The 14,480-nt window shown below is 31.0% G+C and overlaps 1 protein-coding gene across 1 annotated transcript in view; it reads right to left on the bottom strand.

Moving 5' to 3' along the window:
- The window catches only part of LOC145326561 (uncharacterized), a 148,132-nt gene that overhangs the window by 28,623 nt on the left and 105,029 nt on the right, over positions 1-14,480 (bottom strand). The window contains exons 3-8 of the mRNA XM_080169931.1: positions 11,732-11,869; positions 9,111-9,236; positions 8,436-8,551; positions 1,782-1,841; positions 1,343-1,379; positions 907-1,033 (exon numbers count right to left, since the gene is read on the bottom strand). Of these exons, the coding sequence (XP_080026057.1) occupies positions 907-1,033; positions 1,343-1,379; positions 1,782-1,841; positions 8,436-8,551; positions 9,111-9,236; positions 11,732-11,869 (604 nt within the window). The remainder of the gene's footprint in view (positions 1-906; positions 1,034-1,342; positions 1,380-1,781; positions 1,842-8,435; positions 8,552-9,110; positions 9,237-11,731; positions 11,870-14,480) is intronic.

The following is a 14,480-nucleotide window of genomic DNA, read 5'->3' on the forward strand; positions in this document are numbered from 1 at the left end:
TAAATTGTAAATTAGAAGGGATAGGTTTTTCCCATAAGCCTAATTCTTGCAAGGGGTTCTAAACCACCGAGGTTTACACTTTATGTGCCTCTACTCTTGATTAATTATAAGAATTTCTAAGAAATTTTAAAGCTTAACAAGGATGACATTATTTATAAGTTTTTAGTAAAGCTAAAAAACATGGAAAGGTTTACAATAGATTTATACAATATCTTTGATAGTAGATGCATATCAAAGCTTTCCAACAGACGGACGGACAAAGTAAGTTATATACTGGATGTTCATCAGTATGGAGATGTTTTTTTAATTCCAGCCATTTATCTTTAATAACTGAAGAGAAATTCACGTTTACTCCTTTACGGTTTCTTACTGACAGACAGACATTTCAATTAGAGTACAAAGAAACATATGATAACATCCATAAACTTTGTGAAGTTAATAAAAATCTAATAAGATAGACAATGTGGTTAAAACATTAGATTTCAATAGAAATATATACAGTAAACTTTAAACATACATCTCTAAAACCATAAAATCTAATTATTAAAACTTTAGCATAATGGACGGACGGACTGACAAAGATAATTGAATATATGATGCTTTTTAGTCAGCGAAATCCTCACAGACAAATGTGCTTTCTATTTTTATTTTAAAGTAAACCATGATTCTGATTGTGTACCAGACAGACATATAAAGTTCATGTAAGATTTTCTGCTAAAATATTTTTTAGTAGAGAAGCTACTCTATAATTTGAAATGTCCTTCTGTTTTTTTCTAATAACTCGGACCCTAAGGCGGCCTAAGGCCGCTTTCGTCACTAGTATATCTATACACGCCAATGTTTATAAGTACAATTAGAAAATTGACAAAAAAAATTCTATTTTGATATCTATAGTTTTTCTATGTCCCTGTGGTTGAAATTGGTCGACAGCAAACTGTTGTTGTTGTTGGAATGGTGTTGGATCAACATCCTCCAGGGTTATACGCGGCGGTGGGAAGGGGATGGAGGGCCGTGATAGAATGCTCCGAGTGTCCTAAAACATTAAAAGTTTTAAATAAGTCTTAGATAAGTAACTATCTTTTTTTATAGATGTAAAGGACAGATAATATAAATTTTTACAGGCATTGATAAACTCTAAAATATTTACTGACCCTGATTATAGAATAGATGTGCTTCTAACAAACCAAATTATATTTCTATGCGAAAATCCTTGGCAAATGTTGAGACGCATTTTATATTCCTATCATTCTTTTTTAATGGTACCAATTACTAAGCTCATACTTGAGTATGATAATATATTTAGCATTTTCAAAATCTTTAAATTAAAAAGAAAATTAATTACCTCTGGAATGCCTCTTACATCAGTTGCTTCACTTAGTCTAATATAATAAAAATTAGTCAGATATGTTTAAAAAAATCACTATTCAAAATTAGAATTAGTAATTTTTATATTCATGCTATTAGTATTTTTGTTTGTTAAATTTTGGTTACATAGATAACCTTTTAAAACAAATTAAAAAAGATAAAAAGGAGACGTCTCCTGAAAAAAAAAAAACTATTTGGCCGTTTTTCTATTTTTTTACACAAAACGGTACAAAACGCTGCAATAAATTCATTATATTTACAATTTTTTTGAAAATATTTGCCCCTAAATGAGCAAATTTTGAGCAATTATTCGTTGTAGAAATTCACAGGAATTGATCATAGGCAAATTATACGACCAACAGACGAACAATTTAAAGATTATAGAGTAGCTGCGCTTATGTGTATGTTGGACTAACCGAAATGGCTGAAAATTAGTAACTGCCGGCACCGTGGGAACACTGTTAGAATTTCCTGACCTAAGATTAGTTGTTTTTTAGTCACATGCACTGTACAAAAATGCAAAAAAAAATTCAAAGACATAAAATTGTAGCTAAAATAAGATATATATTTTTGCATTTTTTTAACAGTGAATTTTATTTTCTGTTATATTTTTCTAATTTCTAAAAAATTAAGATATAAATTATTTTTTTAAAATCAGAACACAGAAAATAATATTTCTAACTATTTATTCATGAAGCTCTTTATAGTCCCTATAAAAAATGACGTCAAGCAATACAAATGACAAGTGATAGACCAATACACAGACTAAATTACCAATGGCAGGCCAGTATACTAATTGACCAATTGTAGGCCAGTATGACGTCTTTTTTATAGGCACTATAAAAAAGCTTCTTTATACTTTTTTAGCATGCTTGTTTAAATTTCTAAATACAGTTACATTGTTTATTAAATTAATTTTCAATGAGGTGTTATATATTAGTTGTAAATAAGACTTTTACATGGGCGTACTCTATCTTGGCTGGTCCAAATAGATTTTTAATAGAATATCTACCTACCCTTTACAAATTATATATCTTTGCAAAAACAAACATTCCTATGTTTTAGAAGGTAGCTGTGGATTTTTAAAGCTGAGAAATAACTAGATCAATATCTAATAAAATAGTTTATCCGTATAATAAAGAAACAGTATCTCATTCTCCGTGTACGTGTCTGTACCGAAGGATCTCGCTTACCGCTGAACCGATATGGTTTTCCTTTACAATATAGCTTCTAAATCTAGTAGGTTCTAGGAATGTTTATAATTATTTTGAGGGAGGTTATCGCTATCAAGAGAAATCGCCATTAGAAAAAATTACCCCATCGATTTTTTTTACTTTTTTTAAAACTTAAATAAAAGTTTGGTTTTCGATTTCAACCCTCCCCCCTTAAGTGCCCCTAGAGGCCTCTAAGGGCGCATCCGAAAGTATTCCCATAAAGTATTAAAAATGTTTCCATTCTAACTTCTTCTAGCTGAACTATTTAAAACATATATCTAGTAAAACATCTCAAGTCTCTCTATGTATATTAAGAATCTATTTTTCTCGACATAGCACCGTTAAATGAGTATGCATTAAAAACAATAGCACACACATATTATCTATTGCAAACTCATAAATTTTAAAACCTAAAAAGGCCATTTGGACGATGATTTTCAATAGTTTAAAATATATGTGTGCTTATGTTGAAATACTTCTATCTATCTAAGGGATCTAAAGGATAAGACAATGGCCGATAAATTGATGTACGTCTCCAATGATGATAGACATAATTACACCTTCTGTAAAATTAGTGGTTGAAACGTGTTAATACTCAACTTAATAAATCAACCAATTAAAAGTCCTCAAAGTTGTTAAGTCTACGAATATCTAAATGTTACTAAAAAACTTTGGGGACTAGTGTAATAAACAGCCCATTGTCCCCTCTCTCTCTGCATCTATCTACATATCAAAAGCTTGGAAGTTCTATTGCGGCAGGAGAAAGGGGACATTGGACTGGTAATTAGACTGGTACCCAAAGTTGTACAATAACGTTATCTTATTCCTTGGCTAAAATATGTTTCAATCAATATTTTATATTTTAAAATACTTTTGTCTTCAAAATCGTGATTATTTTCTAAAATACATAATTTATAAAAACAAAGAATCTAAAGTAGCGAACAATAACAAGAACTAGGAATTTAAATTCTTTGATATAAGCCGTTCTTAAATTATGTTCTGAAAAAAAATTTAGAATGTGGAAGAAGTTAGAATACAATTCAATAAATTATATTAGTCACCAAAGTTTTATAAACATTTTATCTCATTAGTTGGCTTTTAAACGTTGGGGACTCTCATAAAGTCTTGATTTGTTAATATCCGACAATATTTTTAATCTAAAAAAGGAGAAATTTTCCTTATTATAAATGAGGAAGTTCAAAATATATCTAGCTGTAGTTATTATTTGTCATACCCCTTTAATCCCTGAGAATAAGTGTAGATGGGATATTTCTCAATATGTTCAAAATAATTTAAAACTGCACATAATACAAGATTAAAATAGCTGAAAACATTTCTCTATTTCTGAATAGCAGGAATTTAAAGGGATAAAATAATGGACAATTCATTTATATACATTATACATACCCAATAACGTTAAACAAAATTAATATTTCTGTAGATTACATTGATTACATTGTAGATTATTGATAGAAAAGTATGAACCATCCAATTGAAATTTGACAAATAAGAGAAAGTATTTTCAAGAAAACGTTGGTTACAAGTAAAAATTTAATGTCCAATAACCCCTCCCTTCAATGGATATAAGCCTCAATTTAATGTACGGCAATTTGAAAATTATTGGGCCCTAAATTGAACAAAATAATGCAAGACAAAGAAAAAAAAGATACCTGTAGATGTAAGGCGAGGTAGCTTACTTATGAAAAACACATAAACGAGTAATATCAATATTAAATCACCGTTAAAAACTTTTGAAATTAAATTTGGTTTATTTTAAGAATATGTTTTTTTGTACCCTCTACTAGTTGTTACGTGACGTTGACAACACCCCCTAAAAAGATTTTGAGGAGGTCATCCTTCTCCGTTTTTTATTCCCAGAAATACCACATTTACCTGACAAATATACATGGACACACATAACTTTTTTATTTTAGCCACTTGTTGTTACTCTAAAGTATTCTATGGTAAAACCATCTTTTAAGTCTAGAATTTGAGGCCTATTTTTGTTTTGTTTTGAAACACAGAACAATTTTAGGGTAATTAATAATCAAAAACCAAACAAGAACGAATTTATTAACCAATAAGAGGGCAAAACACAAAACAGGATATTGTAAAAAAAATATAATAATTCGTTGGTTCTTTAGATGGCTGAGCATTACTTAAAATAAAGTAAAAATATCTATCGTCAGTTTTCCAGTCCATAGCGATCACAGAACTCCACTCACCTCTACTTTGAAATTAATTGAAAATTAGAGGGCCGGGGGATGGGGGTGGGTTTGTTTTCTACATGAAGTCAGGTGAGGTCTTAAAAGACTATCTTCCTTATCATCAAGGGGGATGAGAGTTGTGTGCTCGTTAGGCATTTCGATTAAAATCTATCTTACTGAAATGTCAATATTATGTAATATTAATAATTCCTAAATTATACAATAAAAGTTCTTTATTATCTACAAAAAGCAGTTTGTTATTGGTGCACTACTAATTTTCTGAATGTTACTCCTGACTACTCGACTAATCGACCAAATTGAAAACTAAATGACATTGAAAAGACCTAATATTGATAATGGCTGAATTAATTTTTTGACTCTGGAATAAATAGGATAAAATATTTAAAATAAAAAAAAGGTTAAAAATGGCAAATGTTTGAAATATAATCTATAGTCATTTCTTTCACACCAGAAAAGAAATTTAACACATTACAATTGAGGGAAAGATTATTTTATTTTCCTGTCCTTTGACCTATTATAGGTCTTGTTTTGGAAGATCTACGGTTTAGTTTTTGTTTGTTTATGTTTTACTTTAGCTAAGTTTAGGTCAGGTTATATTGGGTAAAGGGTTTTAAGACCGCAGGTATAGGCACGCAGGGTTAGGCATAGATAAAAAAAAACTACCCATCACTCTACTTTACGAGTTACATAAAAGTAAATTTTACTATCTAACACTAATCCCTTAGAACATGGTAAAATTTCAAATATTTACATAAAATATTATTCGTGGTTAATTGTGTATCAAGGTTGATATATTTTATAACAAGGACAATTAAGTCATTAAGTACAGCAATCATAAAATAAATATATTTTGAGATAGATTTTTTCCCCAGTTAAACTAGAAATGATATTATGAAACATTACATGTTTTAGGCAAGTTTTAGGCTATTCCTACAAAAAAAACCTTTAATGTTTTCTACCTATTTTTCCATAACAAAAACTAAAAGTGGGATAAAATCCCTCCCGTAATTTGCGAAGCAGGTAGTATGATAAACCGAAATCAAAATATACTATTTATATGAAACATATTTAATTTTGAATAAATAAGTTTTAATGAATTGTGAATCATGATATCTTTAAATCAATCATGCCATGTATTACTTATTAACGGTGTATAACCAAGGGGAAGGCTATACATTCTAAAGAAAAATTTAGCTTATCTTATAGATAAATACTGTTGTTGTATCCGAAAGAAAATTATAATCGGTACAAAAGTTGAAGAAAATATATATGTCAAAATATTTATAGGATTACATATCTGCAAAAAAGTGAACCTATTAGGTGTACCTAATTTTCTTAAAATCCCATATATCTATGAAAGTTTAAAAAATAAGGAATTATATTCAGTGATTTTAATTAATAGAAAAACAGGGGGGGGGGGGGGAGTGGAGGATGGAGGCAATAAATACTAAACGTCTGATTCGAATAACCTAAAACTTTAGAAATTATATACTTTCTTTAAAACTCTACATATCCAGCTATCTTGCTTACAAATAGAGAAAATAAATTAAAAAAAAATTAATTTACATATATAAGTAACAGAATGTCTTTCTGTGCGTCTGAACAAATATGGTTCTCCTTCACAGTGAAGCTCATTATAGGTCCATATAATTTTTATAGTTATAGTACGTATTAGGGTTGGGCCGGATAGTTTTTTGGCCGGATACCGGATACCGAATACCGGATATCCGGTATCCGGCCGGATATCCGGCCAACGCCGGAAAACCGGCATGCTACCGGATATCCGGCCGGATAACCGGCCAAATTACTGGCGTCTCATTATATAAAACTGGCGGCTACGCCCTTAGAGGCCTCTAGGGGCACTTGAGGGGGGGGGGAGTTGAATTTGATAACCATTTTTTTGTATTTCAGATTTAAGAAAGAAAAAAAAATTTGGGGGGTGGAATTTTTTTAGGGGGAGCTGACGCCCCCATATTCCTTATCTTTATATTTAGTTGAAAAATTAAATAAAAATATTTCTTTGGAGTTTTTTTTCTAGGGGCGATTTCTCTTGGGAGAGTGGTGCTACCCTTCCCCAAAATAGTTTTAAACCTTCCCAGGGCCTGTGAGAAGCTACCTTATAAAGGAGAACCCGATTGGTTCAGCGGTTAGCGAGATCCTTCAGTACAGACAAACAGATAGACATCCTGTTACTTTATTATAAGGATTCAGGTTAAAACATAAAAATTATGTAACTATTAAATGATCTATCTTCTAAGCAATTAATCTAATAAACTATTTCTACCCTCAATCTGTAATATTAACCCCTGTTGGAGGATGGGCGGGGAGGTGGCATTGTATGCATGCCCACCCCCTGTGCATTTTCTGTGTATAAAAGGTCGAAGGCTATAACTAAGTGACTTTTGAAATATGGGTATGACACATAACTGAGAGTTGGAATTTTTTGAATACCTCCTTCCTGACGGGCACAGGATGCCAGCAAACCTGGCAAGGTAATTCAGGTAAAAAGTAAAAACATTTTTTTTACTTAAACAAAGCATTTCATGTTATCAAATACTTAAATATTCTATAGTCGTACATCCTCATATGAAATATAGGTGTTCAAGTCGATTTCAGGTTCCAGGTATAGTCCTGCAAGTCCTGAACCTCCAGGTCTCCAGAAATCTTTAAACGGTTCCTGTGACAGCAATTTTTGACTTGGAGACTTCAAATTTTAAACTTAGGCTTTATATATGTCTTCATGACATATTACAATTTCATAAAATCCGTTTCTGTTTACCTGCCGACCGCCAGTTTGCAGCTGGCAGCTGCCAAGTACTGCTGCCCCCGCCAAAATTTATTTTATGTATTGAGATTTCTAATATAAAATTTACATAAAGATAAACAAATTCAGAAAAAATTGTTCTTCTAGCTTAAATAATGAGAAAATTACAGCCATTTATAATTAAAAAAGCGAAAATTTTTGTTGTAAAATATAAAATATTATATCGCCGGATATCCGGCCGGTTAGTTTCAATATCCGGTATCCGGCCGGATATTGAAAATGGCCGGATATCCGGCCTCACCGGATATCCGGCCCAACCCTAGTACTTATACCCTTCAAGCATAAATCGTTCTAGAAAAAAACATCTTAAAATCTTTTTTGGCTTTAAAAGTTGAGATTCGACTTTACCCTTCCCTCAGATGCCCCTAGAGATCCCTAGAAGTGAAGTCGCTATTTATGATTATAAAAAGGCAAACAAACATATTCTTTAAATCTAAATTACTTAAGATTAATTGTAAAGAATACCGGTGCAACTAAATTCAAAGAAAAAGAGACAATTTTACAAAAGATTAAGCTAACTCATGTTCTATAATTGTCTAAACGCTTCTATCCAATTTTCACAAAAAAATCCATTTATAACACTGCTTGCTAATTTCATGATTTGCAAAATAGTTTTTTTTTTGTATAAAAAAGGTAATTAACATACTAAATATGTACAACAGTGTGTTACAAAAAGATTAATTTTTTTTTAAACAGGCATGCGGTTAGTATGTTTTAAAGGTTTATTTATCTATTAATACTATTTAATATTTTTTTAAAAGTTTAAATAAAAATATGTGTGTCAAAATTTTGAACTCCGCCTACCTAATGCTGCCGCCGGTCTGTGGGAAGCTGGTTGGTACGCCGCCGCCGAATGACGGTGAAGACTGAAAACTGCCGGGCCCGCTGGAGAATCCGGTCTGGAATCTGCTGGGGGGTACCTAGATTTGAAATATGTCAAAAGACATACAAACTTCATGGAACTTGAAAAATTTATCTTTGAAACTTACAATCTAAAACTATCAATCTTTGAAACTTACAATCTAAAAAAAATCCGAAGTAAAAAGGCGAAAATATACATACAAAAAAAGGCAAAAAATACAACCTACTTATTTGTCTAATACTGAGAGAAAGACTAAACTACATAACTTTTGTGTCACTTTTGAGGAAGACGATTCCTGTGACGTCATATACCTTTCGGAAAAGAAAAAGGGAAGGGTGCAAGAAAATCTCTTCAAAAGAGATGGGAGAAAAGGGAATTGTCTTCCTCAAAAGTGACACAAAAGTTATGTAGTTTTGTCTTTCTCAATACTTAATAGACGGGAAATTATTTTCCAATGCTTTGAAAGTTGTTGGTGAAAAAGTTTAAACACTGCTTATTTTTAATAACCAATCGAGAGTACCCAAAATTTTAAAGCCAAGGAATGCGTTTATAAAACATTGGGTACAGTACAACGCATTCCCAGTTAATTTACATCTTTGAAAGAAATATCATTGTACCTGACTCTGGAACCGGTTTTGCTGTTGTTGTTGTGTGATGAATGGCGGCGTGCCGGCCGGCTGCTGCTGGGGTGTGGCCGGTTGTTGAGGTACAAATGAGAACTGCTGCTCAGACGTCACAGCACCCTATAATAAAAGTAAATGTCAAGAAGTTTGGCTTTAATAAAGCTCTTAAACGACTTTTTGGTGTTTTTTTTCTTTCAAATCTTTGTGTTCCCTGCTATTTTAAGTTTTATGAACATTCTTTTATTCGTTGGCTTTGGATAATTTTGTCAAATCTTAATTAGGTGGTTTAAACTTGTTTCCAAACTTTTCACCAATAACTTTAGAATTCAAATAATCTACAAAAGGAGAAAATTTGTTCATAATCATTAGGAATGTACATCCATTATCGACCTTTGTCTTATCCCTTAAAATTCTGCTGTATATAGGTATTCCATTAATATTCAAAAATTCTTTGTTTCTCAATCCAATTTTTAGGTCTTGTCCATTTGAATGTGTTTTAAATTGTCTACCTCAATTATTATTCCATTATAAAACAACGGTGATCAGGGACAAGGGGAAATGTCATGGAATATAATTTTTGCGCTATTCTAATGCAAACTAAACGATATTTCTCCAATGAACTTTTAGGGAGGGGGGGGGGGTCTTTTTTAGAAGGGTGGAGATATCCTTCCCAAAAAATAGTTTAAAACCCTGCAATGATCCATAAGAAGATTCGTTTTAAAGGAGAACCATATCGGTTCAGCGGTTAGCGAGATCCATCGCTACAGACAAAAAAAAGCATATTGCTTAATATAATAGGATATGTATGGTTTTGCCAAGGTAATTATTTGATGATACATTTAGGAAATAGTGATATGATTAATTTATCTCCAAATTAGCTATCTCTGTATCCCTGACAGAGATGCATATTAAAAGATGTTGCCGTTGGAATGATTGCAAAGGAATATTAAGACGTTAATTTTCACAATTCTTAAAAATCTTATATTGCAAAATTGAATACTGATATTGAATTAATAAATAAACAGCTTATGTACTAGGACAACAAGGTACAATATTAAAAGCGATGCATCTCTATAATGAAATCCTAAAAATGAAAGTATGTCCTTTTACTGTATTTTGTATTGCAAATGTGTGTTCAATTTTGTTTAAACTTACAAATTAATGTTCTGACACGCTACAAGAATTATTCCTTCTGATTTTAGAGCTTCGCTTTAATGGTTGTTAATTTATAGACTGAGGTTTGAAAATAATAAAAATCGACGTCTAATTGCTGTTTTATTGTTTTATATTCTTGCAACCTAATTGTTAAGACCTTTTAAAAGTGACTTTCAAGATTCTGTCTTAATGATATAAGACAACTTTTGGCTAGGGCTCGGCAGTATAAGCCGTCAATTAAACTCCATTAGGATACTAAAATTATCATTTTACGAACAGGTATAACCATCCAGATGTCTTCGGTTTACAGGTTGCTAATGATCGGTTGCCGAGCCCTGCTTTTGACATTTTATTTCAGTAATGTATTGTGTAGTTTGGGCTTATAAATGTTACCCCCCCCCCTCCATTCAAAGCTTTAATAAATTTATGATTGCTAAAATTTTTAAAAAAAATTCTATATGTGATTTACATATCAACAAACAAATATTACTAGTTAAATAACCAAAAAAATAATAAAATTAATGTAAATGTCACAAATAAAAGTAAACCATAATTAATTAAAAGTACGTTAAGTGCAATAATGCATAATGACAATTTTCAAGTATTTCTTGTTCTTTATTTAATCAAAAAGACATTAAAACTAACCAAATATTGGAAATATGATGCTCGAAAAAATTTTAAAATATGAAATCAACGTAAGAAAAAACAACAAGCAAAGTAATGTCCTTGTGGAGTTAATCAACATACAAACTGTGCTTATAACACCGAGCACATACTTAAAACTTTGTTATGCTTTCGTAAGGTTACTTTAGGGGCTAGTCATGGCGCTTACTTTTTTTTAATAATGGGAGACACTGCTAAAGTCTTTAAAATTTGATTATTGAAAAAATGAGGTTATTTTTTGAATCCTTATTTCATTTCTTTTATGATGTTTTAATCAAGTTTTCAATGTAATTACAAGTAAGATTTTCCTACTTTTTCCAGTTTATTTAAAGGTTACAGATGACATTTAACAAATCAGGTGGACTTTTTTTTACTGCAAAAGAGCATTTAGAAAGCAGTTTTAACAACTTTAATTTAAGTTGATTATCTCCAAAAATGTGTTTTTAAAAGATATCAAGTATTCTAAAATATAATTTTCCTTTGTGAATTAAATAAAAAAAAACACCATTTAGGCTGTTTTAAGCAAATTTAAATTTTTTGATTTTTTTTCGACATAAGTCTCATTAAGAATAAAAAAGCTTTAAAAAGTATTTATTTTGAATTTCAAATTAAAACCATTTACATTTCTTTGAATAAAGCTTTGCTTGAGGAAATTACTTTGTCCTAAATATTCCCAGGTTATGTTAAAAGTTAACAAAAAAAAACAAATTCATTTTTAGGTTGGACGGAAAATGATGTCAAATTAGCCATCTATGGTAATAAATCTATTGGATTTCCCTTCTTGAAAAAAAGCTCACCTGTCCGGGAAACCTGGTGATTCTAAAGTCATTAGAAAATGCGGGAGCTGCGGCGGCTGCAGTGTTCTGCTGCTGTTGTCCTCTGAATGGCGGCTGGCCAAACTGCTGCTGAGAAACGAACTGTGGCGATTGGGGGCTCTGAAAATATACAAATTAGTATTAGAAAATTAATTGCAAAATTTGCTAACAATTGATTTTCAAAATTCATTTTTTGTGGCAAAATAATTTTTTCCAGTATTAATATCTGCTGGATTAGAACCGATTCTAAGCCATACTGAAAAATATTGTTTAGTATCGTATTACAGAAATTTTCCACGAATATTAAAATAAAAATCTGAAAAATAAGTTTCAGTTTTGTCCTAAGGCCTCTCGGGACGAACAAACCAGGTTTTAATCTTAGATTTATTTTAATTCTAATATCTGCAGGAAGCTGTCTTTAATACAATGCGAAAAATAGCTATTCTATGTGTACCTTATCTTTTACTGAGAAAAAGTTATTTCATTATAAGAAAATCAAAGTGTTTTTTCTACAATTAAATAAATTTTATTTTATCTTAAACAAATTAAATATTAAACAAAGAATCTTAAAAGAATTTGTTTTGAAATCTGATAAAATATATCTGTGAAATCTACATTTTAACTACTTAAAGATGATATATAACAAAGAGACGATGTTCCATCAAAATCACAAACATTTTAATTTAAAATGTATTCTTTCGAAAATATTACATTTAAAACTATATAGAATAATACAGATCATAGAAACTTAATTATTATTTTGGGTTAAAGGTCTATCTGTTATTCAATATAATATTCCATGAAATTAAAAAAATTCAGCATGTATATTCTTTATCTCAGTCTAGTTTTTGGTATACTAGATACAAAATCATTTTAATCCGAGATTCGAACTGGAACATTTCCATTATATTGATCTTAATTTCATAAGCCTCACTCTGGTCCGCATACATATATAGAAAAGATGTTTATCGCCATACAAATATTCATCAAAACAAAGAAACTAACCAAAATATGATCTAAACCAGGGAGGTAGTGGATTTTGGACTCTAAATTATACTTGTACCCGAAGTTTAACGACACGCCATCTCATTTATTGGCATAATAACTTCGAGTACCTTTATAAAATCTTGATTGGTTGGTTCAAAACTTATTTAATTACAACTTCAATAATTTTTGTTGTTGAAAGGCCTTATCACTTTAAATCCCTGGTATATAAATGACAATAGGCAAAAGCAACATATTCTGACAAGAAAAGTAATGCCCATTAGTAGCGCAACAATACTAAGCTATTCAAAATTGTCTAGGTTTTCTAACTCTGCATAGCAAAAAATACGCCTGTAGACAAGCCAAGACATTGTCGACTAGAAGTGTGTATCTGCTAACATAGCAGTATTAAGTAAGAATGTTTTATGACTAGGTTCGAACCACACACATTTCCGCGAAAACAAGTGTATGCGATTACAGCGTCGCTGGTTAATGTATTCTAATGTTTGTCACTGTCCGTGCAGGTATTTACATTGAAAAGTTATGTTATCGAACAAGAAAGAAAGAAATGGCCATATTTGTTCTAAGCGATTTTTGATTTCATCTAGCGTAGGCATTTTTCGTTTTGTAGCAAGGCTGCTTTGGAATTCTTACATGTCGGTCTGTGGTGCATATAAGATAATTGCGCGTGTTGCAAGATTCGAACTTCTTTGTGTTAATGTGAATTTCGAAGGCAAAATGTAAATCTTTTTATTGCATATAGCTAATATGTCATTCATGTCCACTATAAAGAAATGCGATTATGTCTTTTGTTTTTTGAATTTTTAAAGAAAAATATTTGTTTCTATTGGATGTACGCATCCTTGGTTTTGCCTATTAAAATCATAAATATACAAAGTAGGTTTTTTTGGCCGTTATTCTATATGCGTACGTGTATACTTTATACTGAAACTAGTTGCTTCGCATCTAGACTAGAGGGTTAGGTCAGGAAATAGCTCAAAACCACCCAAAGATATTTATTACTTGCCCTAAAAAGTACAACCCATTTAGGCAAGCAGTTTTCGAGATCTTTACCCTCATAAATTTTTTTAAAAAGTGCTGTATACAAAATAGCTTATTTCTAACAGATTAACATATATATAGACAGATAGATAAATATTAGTCAAGATGTAAAAATTTATATACATATATAGATTGAGGGATAGACGCATTCACATATTCTTAGATAGGTATAGGGTTGCATATTAACATTTAGATAAATAATATACATGTAGATGGATAGCTTTATGGATGGATGGATAGATAGATAAATAGATGGGTAGATAAATGGGTGGATGGATTGTAAAATACCTTTAGAGTCAAATATATCCTCATTATTTAAAGTAATAAGAAGATGTATGTTTGTCTGTTAAACACTTGAGCTATAGAGTTATCGATTCTAGGAAAGCTTTACATGTGTCCCAAAATTGTTTTAATATATTCTTTTTTAAATTTAAGGCTAGGAATGAATTTAAGCTATTTTATCGCCCTCCCTTCCGTGGTTTCAAAGAACGCAGCCGCCAGAAGATTATAAATAGATTAACATAGAGATAGGCAGATAGATGGATGGACGGATTCATAAACTCCAATATCCTACGTAGAACCAGTAAAAAATTGACAAATACGCTCGTTTCACAATGGGAGGTTTTTGGTAGGCTCAAATGTGTTGGCACAATTCTACCAAACTTTAAATATGGAATAAGTTATT

The sequence above is a fragment of the Acartia tonsa genome, chromosome 8 (assembly GCF_053477335.1).
Source record: "Acartia tonsa isolate MP-2025a chromosome 8, ASM5347733v1, whole genome shotgun sequence".
NCBI classification, from domain to species: domain Eukaryota; kingdom Metazoa; phylum Arthropoda; class Copepoda; order Calanoida; family Acartiidae; genus Acartia; species Acartia tonsa.